The sequence below is a fragment of the Narcine bancroftii genome, chromosome 3 (assembly GCF_036971445.1).
Source record: "Narcine bancroftii isolate sNarBan1 chromosome 3, sNarBan1.hap1, whole genome shotgun sequence".
In the NCBI taxonomy this organism is placed as follows: domain Eukaryota; kingdom Metazoa; phylum Chordata; class Chondrichthyes; order Torpediniformes; family Narcinidae; genus Narcine; species Narcine bancroftii.
In genome coordinates, this window is record NC_091471.1 from 142643904 (window position 1) to 142658342 (window position 14439).

The following is a 14439-nucleotide window of genomic DNA, read 5'->3' on the forward strand; positions in this document are numbered from 1 at the left end:
AGGATATTGACGTCTACATCACAGTTAACACAATGCTATTTCAGTCCCAGCAACTCAAATTTGATTCCAACGCTGTCTGTGACCATGTGGGTTCCCTCCAGGTGCTCAGGTCCAGTGTACGTGGTTAGGAGATTAATTGGTGTAATTAATAGGTGTAATTGGGCAGTGCAGCCTTGTGGATCAGAATGGCCTATAACCGAGCTATAGCTCTAAATTAAAATTATCAAATTAAGAATCTCGATTAGTTGGACAGATAGGCCTTGTATTATCAAAGGGAATTTAGCTCTAACATGTGTGAGGTGTGGCACTTTAGGAATTCAAACAAGGATAGGATTTGCACAGTAAATGGCAGAACCCTGCAGTGTTGTAGAATAGTGGGACTGAAGGCCACAAGAACATAGTTCCTTGAAGGTGGGGATTCAGATAGACAGGGTGATGAAGAAGGCATTTAGCATCCTCGCATTAACTGGGCAGGGTATGGAGAATAAAAGTTAGAACCTCATGGTGCACCTGTACATGGTGTTGATGAGACTACACAATGCACTGTGTGCAGTTCCGGTGTCCCAGCTCGGGGAAAGATGTCAATAAATTGAAAGGGTGCAGAGGAGATTCACTAGGATATTTCTAGGACTAGTGGGGTTGAGTAATAGGGGGAAGTTGGATCTTTATTCCCAAAAGTGTAGGACACAGAGGGGATGACCTTGTAGAGGTTTATAAGAAGGCTTATAAAAATAAATGGCCAGAATCTATTTCCCAAGTCGAGGATTCTAGAACTAGAGAGCACAGGCTTAAGGTGAAAGGGAAAAAAATTAAAAGGGACTTCAGGGGCAACATTTTCACTTGGAGGGTGGTCCATGTTTGAAGCAAATAGCCACAGGAAACTCCAGAAGCTGGCACAATTATAACATTCAAAAGGCATTTGAAGGATAATGAACTGTATGCAGGTCAATGAGACTAGCCCCAAATGCCCACTTAACCAGCAGGCACAAGTTGGGCCAAAGGCATTGTTCCATGCTGTTTGACCCAAGATCTGCACTCCCCTTGTCTACAATATTGATAACAATATCAGCATTGGTTCTTAGATGACCTGAAACATTAACAAATGGTGTTTCACCCATTCAGTGTTTCAAAATTTGTTTATTTTTTAAATTTCGGACTTCTAGTATCAGAAATCTCATTTTTAAATTTGCAGATTCTAAATTGTCTGTCAACTTGACATATCTGCTTTTGGGGTTCACCCTAGGTGTGAAGGCTCCTCTTTTTTTGATTCGTATGTCTGGGAGGTGAATAGTTGGTTTCAATAGTGAAAATTTACATCTTACCATTACATTTTCAGGAGCGTATAGTTTCAATTCCTAAAAGAGGAAACAATGACAATTCCAGTCAAAATCATTCTTTTACATTGCCAAAATGTGCATAAACACTTTTAATTACATACACAAATATGACATATCAACATTAACAATTTTTTAAAAATGATTACAAACATTGTTTTCTATTTTTGAAGTCATGATTTTAGTAAATGTGCCCACAATAAATACTTTTCTGGTGGTGGTGTGAAAAATGGGAGGTAATCAGTCTAATAACCTTTATTCTAACAAATCATATTAATTCTTGCCCCTTGTATATACAGTAAAATCCCCATTCTCCAGAACTCAAGCAACCAGCAAAAGATCATGGAAAATAATAGGTAAAAAAAATATGCAAGTGCCTATTGGCACCTCCTAACAGTTAGCTCGCCAAACCATGCAACACACAACCTCAAACCACCGGAAAATTCACTTATCCTGCATCTAGGATACCGGGGGCTTTACTGTACTGATCTTTTGTTGCATTTCTCACAATTGCAATCTTTTGTAGTGGAAAAAAAAAACATTGCAATGTTATTTACTATATTTGAATCAAAATGGCCCTTGGTGAAATTTATTAGATTTGAAATAATTTAGGCAGTAATTAACTGGTTGGAAGAGGAAGTGAGACATTGTGGGGTAGTGAGCAGGGTGGAAAATAGTGTTTCATGAGAAGGGAGATTGTCAGTCCTCAGTAAGTATGGTGAAGTGAAGGACAAAAACACTAATAATAAAAATAGAAAACATTAGGATATTGAATACATAGTTCAGGTAATAAAAATTTGGAAAAGGTTAGTCAGAATTGAGTTGGTGCCAAACCAATGTCAAATATTTTGTAAAGGGTTTCCTGGTAAAGTGACTGAAGTCAATTATGAATATTTGGATCGGAACATGATTATGGTTGACAGTAATGTGAATTAGAAAGGCATTTCAGCCTTGTGTGTTGGACATTGATTTAAAAATATTAAATTAGTAACTTCTGAACAATGGCTCCTTAGCTTTAGAGATCTTGCAGCTTCCAAGACCATTCAGGACAAAATATCTCTGTATTTAAGAATAGAAGAGAGAAAAGTAAGCAAGAGAGAAAGTACAGTAGGGTCATTGAGAACCCCCCGTGACAAAGTTAAGACTAATATAGAATCATTCACAATACACTTTAATTCATTTGTTCTGCGAACTAAGATCTGCTAATGAAAAATGCAAATTTATGACCTCCCCGCTAGGCCATGAATAGCCCTATTACTTCAACACTCTTTGTTTTAATTCTTTTCTTCCAGTTTTCTCCCCTACCCATTTTTTTTTCTCATTTTCTCTCTCTCCTTTCATTATTGTTTGCCATTCTTTTTGTGGACTACACCTTTTATCTGGGAGCAATTCTTGTCAGCATTTCCATTACAAATTCTTACATCCACATTTATAATGAATACATCAATATAAAACTTAGCACATTTCAATTGCATTCCCCCTGGGAGGACAAATGAAAATATGGTCACATTGGAAAGATGAAATTAGTGTGACAGGCAGTAGGGAGAGTGCTTTTTTAAATGTGGACATCAAACGAATGCATCTAGACTCGGATGTCCCCCAACACCATTTATTCTCACCTCAATCACCCCTTGGTCAGAGGCTAATGGTGAAATTATAACCACCTAATAAAATGCTTTTTTTTTAATTTGATGAGATGATGGGTAATTAAAATGGCTCAAGGTTTCAATGTTGGCTGAATGGCATGGAAAAGAAATTGGCGTCAAACACAGGTACTAAGGCAGGAGTGCTTTGTGGTAAACACTAACATTTTTTTAAAAAGAATCAGATTAAAATGAAAGATAGAATTATAGGCATTCTTAAATAATTCATTTGTGGGTTGGAATTATTTTAATATAAATAATTAATATAATTGATTTCAGCCCGTCTGAGGCATTCAGAAATACTCAATGTTTTTAAAATGGGTTTGACAACAAGCTAAGAGGGGTACTGTAGGCATGTTCAGTCGTTTCACAGATGAAGGTTGTTCTTGCGTGCCCACTTGATGGCATATCCACATGCAAGGATCTGTCATCATGTAGAGCCTCACCAGTGACGTTCAGGATCTATAAATTAAGACGTCCACTGTAAGTCTGCTATTAGCGTAAGCAGTTCATGGCTCACAGGACAGTCTGGCCCAGGCTTTCTCACTCATGTTGACATTTGCACAATTTAGTTTCTTGATTGATGGGGGTCGCACTTACATCACGATATTTGCTCTTCACTTGAGTCTATAAAAAAAAAATATTCAATAAAATAAAAGCAATTGTACAGATAATGATGTAAATTATTTTATAAATACATTGAATACTAACTTGTATGCTTCTCAGAATCATCAGAATTTCTTTAATTTCTGCTGATCTCTTTGTTTTTCTTGCTCTATAAGAGTCTGCACCATCCACTTTGGTAAGGCACACAGCAAGACTACTGAGGAGTGCAGAAAAAAGTCATTTTAATTTTAAATTTAAACATACAGTACTGTAGCGGGCCATTTTGGTCCACATGTCTGTGCCGCCCAAATTTACACTCCATTAATCTATGCCCCCAGTACGTTTTGAACAGTGGGAGGAAACCAGAGCCCCAGGAGAAAACCCACACAGACACGGGGAGAACATACAAACTCCTTACAGACAGCATGGAATTCAAACCCCGTTCTGATCCCGATCACTGGTGCTGTAAAGGCTTTGTGATAACTGCCATGCCAACCATACCACCCTAATCTAGAACATGCAATTAATTGTTAGGCTGCTGTCAATTTAGCACATCTGCAATCCTACCATTTTAAATGCATAACTAAAACTGCTAAACCATGCCTAGTTCTCAATTGCACAACACCAGGCATTGCAAAATGTTAAATCCTTGGAATTAACTCTGCATAGATTGTGCCAACTTCATACAGCCTCTCTGTAAAAATCATACTTTACTAATAATTCATCCTATTCCTCCACATGCCCATTTAAAGCAAGGCAAACATACGAAAGCTTTGGACACAAAGATCTCATTTCAGCATGACTGCTCAACAAAAATTTGTAGAACAATTTAACATTTTGATTAAAACACTTATTCAATACGATGACATAAGAAATCAAACTACTCCAATGTGGTCCAGTTGTGAACATTCTGACAATCAGGGAATTCAGATGTAGATACTTGCATTTTGATTTGGTTTTTAAGCAAAAGTTGATAGTCATTCGGCATGCAGTCAACATATATCTTACATGATGCACAATGAAAAGAAAAGAGGAGCATCAGTGCATGGCTCCTTTAAAGGAACTGTATTTTATTCCTTGTCATAAACTGTTGAGCATCAGAGGTTAAGATTCAAACCTTCAGCCTATGTTTGTAGCAATCTCGTGATATTACTGCTCAGAGATGCTCAGTGAAAGGTCACAAGTTGGCAGTGCCACTGATGAATTCATGCCCTAGCTCCATTCAACCCAATTGTCCTTTCTCTTTTGGAACCCTCACTGCTTGCTCCTCATAGCATGCTGTCCACAGTAGCAATTATAATACGGGTATTCTATACTCGATTGACTCATACAAAATCATTCTGTTTTGACTATAACAAGCCAAAGTCAAGTACTGATTCTTCCAGCATCCCTCTAATTGCAATGTGCACACCTAATAGTCTGAATACGCCTGGGATTATCTGATCTCTGAAGGTAAGCAGGCACAGGACTTGTCAGTACTTGGAGGCGAGACCGCCTTGGAACACCAGGTCCTGTAGGTATCTGTGAGGGGCGTTGGACTAAGTGGTGACTCTCTTACCATCAACAAAGTTAAAGAATTTCATGTATGTTTCATTCTAAATGCAGTATTCCGTGACAATAATGGAGCCTTTACCACACTGAAGTGACTCATTCATTCTGGTCGTTCCTGATATTTTGGAACAACCTCGCGTGGCACTTTAAAAAATTAAAAAATAAAAAATTTTCTTCCTCATCACTTTAGGGTGTTTTTTACGGATTTGGGGCTACTGATCATAAAATAACCTTAAAATTTTCCTGTCATGTATTTTTTTTAAGATATCACCCATTTTTGTGATTTCCTGTCATATTTTTACATGCTTCTAGCGGACAAGACCATGAAATGCAACAAGTCATTGAAAATTCATTTTCTGCATTTGCACTTGGTCTTCTTCCCTGCTGATCTTGGTTCAGTCAGTGATGAATACAGTGAAAGGTTTCACCAGGATATTACGACCATGGAAAAGTGGTATCAGTGCAACTGGAATCCATTAAGGCTGGATGATTATTGTTGAGCACTGAGACGAGAGGCATCAGATGTGGAGTACAAACAAAAAAATCACCAGCAAAACATGTTTAGCCATTTGAACTAATCCAATCATTATGCGATTAAACATGATAAATTCAATAAAAGTTAATTTAATGTTTCTCTAACTTCCTACGCGATACAGAAAATATAAAATTATATTTGTGTTCAGCATGAAGTTGTCTATCATAATCCCCAATTATTTTTCAGAAAGCAAACCTTTTGAAAAATTTGTTGTCCAATGTTATAGGCTTCCAAGCAAACAACATCCACTAAAATTCTTTAGTGGATTTCCACCAGGTGGATAATTATGAATAGACAATACAGTAAGAGAGTTCAGGGGCATAGAAACCATCCCTTAAGGTCACCACATCTATGCTAATACCACATAGTACCATAGAATGCTACAGGAAATAAAACAGGCCAATCAGCCCTTCCAGTCTGTGCCGACCATCCAACGATCTACTCCCATTCCATAACCCTCCAGGCCTCTCCCATCCAGGTATCTATCCAATTTATTCATATAACACATGATCAAACCCACATTCTCAACATCAGATGCCAGCTCATTCCACACTCCCACCACTCTCTTGAGTAAAGAACTTTCCCCTAATGTTCCCCCTAAATCTTTCCCCCTTCAGCTTAAAACTATGAACTCTCGTATTTATCTTCCCCAATCTAAGTGAAAAAGACCTATTCTGTTTATATCTGCTCTGTTTATACCTCTCAAAATCTTGTAAACCTCGATAAAATCTCCTCTCATTCTTCTTCACTCCAAGTCCTAACCTTTAATCTTTCCCTACAACTTAACTCCTGAAGACCTGACAACATTCTAGTAAATCTTCTCTGCACTCTTTCAATCTTATTGATATCGTTCCTATAGTTAGGTGACCAGAACTCCACACAATATTCCAAATTTGGTCTCACCAATGTCTTAAACTACTTCAACATAACATCCCAACTTCTATACTCAATACTTTGATTTATAAAGGCTAAAGTACCAAAAGCTTTCATTGCAACTCTATCCACCGGCGACACCACCTTCAGGGGAATAATGTATTTGTATTTCTAGATGTCTTTGCTTCTCTGCACTCATCAGAGCCCTACCATTTACTGTGTATGTCCTACCTTGGTTTGTCCTTCCAAAATGCATCACCTCACACTTGTCTCCATTAAACTCCATCTGCCATTTTTTGGCCCATTCTCCCAGTTGGTCCAGATCCCTCCACAAGCTTTGAAAATCTTCCTTGCTATCCACAATCACTCCTAGCTTTGTGTCATCAGAAAACTTGATGATCCAATTCACCAAATTATTGTCTAGATCATTGATTATAGACAACAAACAACAATGGTCCCAACACAGAACCCTGAGGCACACCACTAATCACAGGCCTCCAATCTGAGAAGCAACCACCTACTACCAACCTCTGTGTTTTCCCACAGAGCCAATTTCAAATCCAGTTTACAACTTCTCCTTGATTACCCAGTATCTGGGACCTTGTCAAAGGCATTTCTAAGGTCCATATCGACAACATCCACATCCCCCTCATCTATCTTCCTGGTCACCTCCTCGAAAAACTCTACAATTCATTAAACACAGCCTACCATGTACAAAGCCATGTTGATGTCCTTAATCAGCCCATGACTGTCCAAATACCTATAAAATCCTGTCTCTCAGAACTCCCTCCAACAATTTACCCACCACTGACATCAGGCTCACTGGCCTATAATTGTCTGGTATATTTTTGGAACCCTTTTTAAACAATGGGACAACATGAGCTACCTTCCAATGCTCTGGCACCTCACCCATGGCTAAGGACATTTTGAATGGAGTTCCTGCCAGCACCTCCTCCTCAGGCAATTCATTCCACATATTAACTCTTCCCTGTGAATGTTTATCCCTCAGATCTCTTTTAAACCTCCTCTCTCTCACCACCAACCTAAGCTTTCTAGTTTTAGACATGCCCTACTACGGGAAACAGACACTGTCTAGCTACTTTAACTATTCCTCTCATATTGGTACCAAATCTAACATGCAGAAGGGTCACATGTCCAGGTGGGGGGTGGGGGGGGGGGGTAAAGATACAATACCGGAGCAAATAAATCCAAGGAGCCCATTGGGAGATCCTGGCTGACATTCTCAGCTAATTGCCTTAAAGGCTTTGAAAAAACACACAAATGCTGGAGAAACTCAGCAAGTCAAACCAAACAGTGCCTTTATATGGCAAAGGTGAAGATACATCACCAGCATTTTGGGCTTGGGCCCTTCATCAAGGTATGGGAGAACATGAGAGATGTCTGAACAAAAGGGGAAAGTGGGGTGAGAACACCACAGTCAGGGGGGGGGGGCGTGGCGGGCAGTTTAGGCTAGGTGGAGAGAGAAAGGAAGTAGGAACTGGATTAACTTTGTGTTTGACCTCAAAAACTAAACTATGTCAAATTTCTTTCCCCCATGCCCTGATTCCCCTTGATATACCAAATATACTCATTCAAAGGTTGAACTACTTTGTAGGCCTTTTTTTCAATGTTAAATTTATGGGGTTGACTATTACATGGATACCACTTTTGAGGAGCTGAAATTCACACTGAAATCCAAAATAGCTTATTAGTAGCAAAAGTCCAAATGATCTCTAAACAAATAAACATCAAAAACACCATGAATTAAAGTAATAATGCAGAGTCCGCACATCAAAGCACATATCCTACCGTGGGGCAGCTCAGGACCACAGTGACCAGGGATCTGATGGGCAGGCAGCCGAGGTGCGAGTTCGCGACCGAGCCACCGTGAGCTCTGCCCTGTGGCCAGTCGGGGCCGAGGTAAAAGACTAAGGTCGACTTTTACACAAGATAAATGGAAAATTCTAGATTTATTTTTAGTTTGACTTTTACATGGTATCAACTTTACCACGAGTACGTACGGTATTTGATTTCACTTCTTTCCACTTGGTCTTGATAAAGGGACCTGGCCCAAAATATCAACTCACGATTTCTATCCACAGATCTGCCTAGACCCATTGAGTTCCTCCAGCTTCTTGATGTTTGTTCAAGGTTCCAGCATCTGCATTTCTTGTGTTTCTCTGTCTGTCATTTCAAAATGACAGCAAATATGAAATTATATTTGTATTCAGCATGAAGTTGTCTATTATAATCCCCAATTTTTTTCAGGAAGCAAACCAGAAAAGCCTCTATGAACCGGCAGCCAGGTCTGCTCTTCTCCCAGCCAGCTGCCTAGGACAGTTCTGTCATTCCCTACTAGCATTTAAATAATCCTTCACATCCCTGCATTTCACAGTGAAACATCAGTCATCATGTGTCCAGTGATTTTAGATCTTCAGTGAGGCACAGAGAAACAAAATTATTAATTGAACCACTTCCAACCGTTTGAGAAATGGATGTTCAACATGAAATTAGCGACCTCTCCAATGCTTCGTCCTGTTTTGCACCAGGAGCCAAAAGGAATTCAAAGAATATTTTGCTTGCTATTTGTCTTGGCAAGCAGCTGTCACACTCACTTGTCTTTTTGGTAGCGCTGTACATTCATTGGTGGAGATTTAAGTCTTTTCTCCCTTAAACCTTCATAAACTCAAACAGCAGGGTTGGCTCTCAAATAATAACTTAAAGCATTAATACCAATGATAATGTTGAAAACAAAGCCAAAAATACCCAAAATTGTCTGCACAATCTTGGAAGTCTATATTGGTAAAATAGTAAAAATTAAAATTTTATTAAAGCAGTGACTTGAAATTTAAAATACAGTGTGGAGATGCTGGTTGAATCAAAACCTCACCAAATTCCGTAGTCAAATGCCAAAGTCAGACTTTCTGCATTTCTTAAAAAAAAATGTTTTTCTTCTTTCCTTGACTTTTGAAGATTTTGATGATTATTATTTGCCTAACATTATTATTATAAGCTATGTGTGCATGGTTAGGCAAGATCAAACTTGAATGTTTCCTTATGTGTTATTTTGGTTGGTCAAGTTTCAAAACAATGTTTTATATCTCAAATTTATAATTCTTTCTTTTTCAAATTTCTTTATTGAGTTTAATTGTTAATTTTTTAAAAAATACATGCATATTAATCCAGTACAAGGGCTGAAATATAAGAAAAGATAGACAATTTGTAATTCCCAAATCAGACATAGTATAAATGGTGCGTACCATTCTCAATCAAACCCATTTTGTTAAAACATTTCAAAAGGAAAAAAAAGGAACCTCCCCCACCACCCCTCATTCATCAAACCCCTCCCTCTAAACAAGGTTAACTTGCATATCTAATATACTTCGGAAATTGTGATAGTACAGATTCTATCCATAATGTGTATATGTACGGATTGTAGTGTAGGATGACTGTGAATGGCTGAGAGTGTAGCCACACCTACTGGCAGGTCTTAAAGGATTGCTCCTAGCCAGTCCAGGTCATTCTGGACTGGTCAACCAAAGACTTGTTGATCCAAACCAAGGCTAATGTGATAGTACAGATTCTATCAGCAATGTGTATATGTATGGATTGTAGTGTAGGATGACTGTGATTGGCTGAGAGTGTAGCCACACCTACTAGCAGGTCTTAAAGGATTGCTCCTAGCCAGACCAGGTCATTCTGGACTGGTCGACCTACTTGTGATATGCTCCAGTCTTTTAGTTAATAAAAGCCTTTTTTTTTTGGTTTTTTTTCGACACACACTACAGAAATGAAAGACATAATTCGGAAACCAGACAGCACTGCTCCAGAACATCCAAACACCCTAATTCTTTAAATTATGGTAGTAATCCATGAATGGATTATAATTCAGGTTGTATCTTAATTTATTTTAAAAAGATAATAATTATGAATGATAGACACAAAACTACCAGATCGTCATGAAAAACCTCTAGTTCTTAAGGAAAAGGAAATCTACCACTATAGTCCATTTATCTTGAATGGCACTCTAATCCCACTCACAAGGTTGGCTCTTACATGCCTTTGAAAGAAACTATCAAGTGTGATTTCAGTTGGTTTTTAAAGGCCAACTCGATTTCAGCAATTAGGCTCCCTGGTAAACAATGCCTAGATCCTAAAAAAAATTTAAAATTGTATAAATTAATCGTTAGATTACTCAGCAGATATTCAAATTGTAGAATGCAAGGCACTATTACAGGAACAGCTTCCCATAGCACATTACACGTGTCACAATAAAGAGACAAAAACATCAAGGTTACCATAGTAAGAGTAGAGAAATCCCAGTCTCCGAGTTTATGAATGTGAAAATATGGCAGTCCAAATTAAGATGGAGGTAATAGTTGAAATAAACTCGCTTCACTTGCCTTCTCTGCAGAGGAAACATAAAATGATACACATAAAATTTCCACTAAAATACAATTGTCTTATTTTAACATTTATTTAATACAAATAATTATTGCTCACAATGCTTTATATGCATTTTTAAAAAGACAAAATATTCATGATTAGTCAGCATGGCTTCATTTCTCATGAGCCTACTTCAGATTTTTTGAGGAGGTAACAAAAGAAATTGATGAGGGTAGGACAGTACATGTGGTCTACATGGATTTTAGTACGACATTTGACAAGTCCCCCATGAGAGACTTGTTCAGGAAGTCATGAGGCATTGGATCCATGGAACCTTGGCTGTATGGATTAAAAATTGGCTTGCTTTAACAAAGCAGAGAGTAGTACTGGATGGGAAGTATTCTGCCTGGAGGTCAGTGACTAGTGCATTTCTGCAAGGATCTGTTCTGGGACCCCTGCTCTTTGTGATTTTTATAAATGATCTGGATGAAGATGTAATGGGATGGGTCAGATGATACAAAAGTTGTTGGAGTTGTGGATAGTGCTGAAGGTTACTGTGGGTTACAAAAGGATATAGACAGATGCAGAGTTGGGTGGGAAAGTGGCAGATAGAATTAAATCCAGATAAGTATGAGGTGATGCATTTTAGAAGGTCAAACCAGAAGGTTGAATACAGGGTCAATGTTCGGATACTTAAGTGTCAAAGAACACTTGGGACCAAATCTGTACATCTCTTAAGGTTGCCGCGCAGATTGATAGATAATCAAGATGGCCTATGGGATGGTAGGCTTCATTAACAGGGGATTGAGTTCAAGAGTTGAGAGATCATGTGGCAACTCTACAAATCTCTGGTGAGATCACACTTAGAATATGGTGTTCAGTTCTGGTCACAACATTAAAGGAAGGATGTGGAAACTATGGAGAGAGTGCAGAGGAGATTTACCAGGATGTTGCCTTGATTGGAAAATAAGGCTAATGAGGCAAGGATAGCAGAACTGGGACTTTTCTTTTTGGAGTGAAGATTGAGAGGAGACTTAATATAAGGTTTTGGAGAGGCATAGATAAGGTGGACAGCCAGCACCTTTTTTCAGGGGCAGGAACTGTAAACACCAGGGGACATCTCTACAAAGTGAAGGGAAGAAAGATTAGGGGAGACATCAGAGGTAAGGTTTTTATTTACACACAGTGTTGTAAAAGCCTGGAATGCCTTACCAGTGATTGTGGTGGAGGCTGAAACATTTAAGAGACTCTTAAAAGACAGGCACATGGATGAAAGAAAAATAGAGGGTTATGAGGTAGGAAGGGTTTAGTATCTTTTTTTGGTAGGAACATACAGGTATAGGTTGGAACATTGAGGGCCAAAGGGCCCGCACTGTAATGTTTCATGTTAAAATAAGACAAGTTAAAATATGCATCAAATGGAAACAAAAATCAACTTGATTTACCACATCAGCACTCTGCCTGCAATATTGTTCTGCATTAAATGTCAATGCATTTCTAAACAAATGCATATAAAATAAAAACATATACTGTCCAATCAATAATTTGAGGTGAATCTAGAATTAGTCCAAATTACCAGACAGCAGCCCAATTAGAACTTAGCCTGTAAAATTCAACAGTCCCTTGTGTGGTGGTATGAGGTATTACACCACTCTAATAACTATGTACTGGCCTGGACCGTCCCTTCCTTCCCTCTGACCCCTCCCAGGAGATTCCCTAATAAAGGTTCCAACCCAAGACCTTGACCCCAGATCACTTACTGCTCCGATCCAGGCCAGATGCTCTCTGAGCCCCAGCTAATGTCTAAGCTAATAAAAGCTTTTTGACTCCAATCTACAGCCTCGTGGAGTCACTTGATTGACCCTCACCTTGTTCAATATAATAAGCACATTTACACATTTATTTTTTTTACCCAGCTGTTGTCTGCAGTATGAGGTTACAAAAAGGACCAAGAGCATTCCTTAAATGGAAACTGAGGAGAGCTTTGAAAATGCAGCACATGTTGGAGTCATTACTGGCAGATGTCTCTTAATCTACCAAATATTGGATCATCTTTGATTGTGAAATGTTGTTCAACATTATTAATCCCTTTGTGGCCTGCTGCAACTTGCAGCTGATATAAAACAGTGCATACAATTGGATCTATAGGAATGTTTTCAATGTTAGCATTACACATTGTGTTCTTTGTCCTTTGAATGCCACTCTTGAGAAAACCCTATATGTTGATCTGGCTTCAACAGCACAGTTAACATTTCAAGGTCCTTAAGGCTGCATTGAGATTCTACTGTAGCAAAGTACTTTATAATGATAGTTGCATGATTTTAGACTTTTTCTAATTAATAATCTATTTTTCTCGCTAGATTTGAATTCATTGTAGTCGACTGCTACAAAGAAACATACACTCTCGCAGAGTGGGAGGTTAAGCTCTAAGATTTATTGAGGCTGGAAAGGCTCCTTTGATACAGTTGGAGTTCCTGCCATTTGTTTGATTGGCTGATATTGCTGCATGAATAACAATAGTGGGTGGGAACATTCTTGCATGTGAATACCCTTCTTCCCCAGCCTGTTATTGATCTGTTAGCTGGGCAACTTGGCCAGTGCCATTTTAAGGCTGCTGGTCTTGTACTGCTCCAGCTCTCAACCGCGCTGGTTTGCCGTGTTAAGGGACATGTTACAGTGTGATATGCTGCTGTTTACTACCATGCATGCCAGGTGATGTGCCGGCTCGATCTCCGCGGTGGCGGGCTGCCACAACATCAAAATTTACAAGTCATACATTTCATCATATTATTCTTATTGCTTGGGGTTTTGTCCTGTGACAACTTTGTTGACCAAAGATTATAAATGGTAGCCCAAATATGAATCATATTACATTTAACTTTGCACTTCTTATACCCCCATTCTTAAACCACCTCAGCTGTCTTCCTAGATGTAGACAATGTGATGCTAACATTTATCTATTTATTGGTTAAGCTCCCTAACTGCTCATACGCTATCCAATTTGGAACAGTTCCGGGTTGAGGGGAAATTCCTGTTCCCATTTCCCCACTATCTGGTCCTATCCACCATGTCCAGATCAGTAGAACTTCTCAGTTTTATTCTCACCTTTCTCTTAAGAACTTTCATGTCCTCTTTCAACAAGATTTTTCACAAATCCTTTGTATTATAAAGTGTGCGGCTCGCAAAGTGTGGAGTAAGAAACAACACACAGAGACATACACAGCCGAAGACCGATTTATTGCTCTGCCAGCTGTGTTTATATTCACTCCCTGCCTCTGATGACAGGAGTGACATCATCGCAGCTCCGGCCTCCGACTGGCTGGCATTCCCGCCATTCCCCACCATGAGGGAGGTCACACAGGACAATGACCATTGGTCCCTGTGAGGTCCTCATGATTGCCATGTTTGCTGGCCACTTTGTGAGCCGGGATGTGACTTAGTTCACAGGCCACTGCATATCAATATATCGGCATCCAACCTTGCAACACAGGATACAGATAAGATTACTAAT

General features: G+C 39.0%; 1 protein-coding gene across 3 annotated transcripts in view; it reads right to left on the reverse strand.

Moving 5' to 3' along the window:
* il2 (interleukin 2) overlaps window positions 1–14439 on the reverse strand; it is a 62965-nt gene that overhangs the window by 14143 nt on the left and 34383 nt on the right. For all 3 annotated transcript variants that reach the window (XM_069925297.1, XM_069925299.1, XM_069925300.1), the window contains exons 2-5: window positions 10841–10950; window positions 3689–3800; window positions 3578–3604; window positions 1323–1355 (exon numbers count right to left, since the gene is read on the reverse strand). In XM_069925297.1, coding sequence (XP_069781398.1) covers window positions 1323–1355; window positions 3578–3604; window positions 3689–3800; window positions 10841–10950 — 282 coding nt within the window. The remainder of the gene's footprint in view (window positions 1–1322; window positions 1356–3577; window positions 3605–3688; window positions 3801–10840; window positions 10951–14439) is intronic.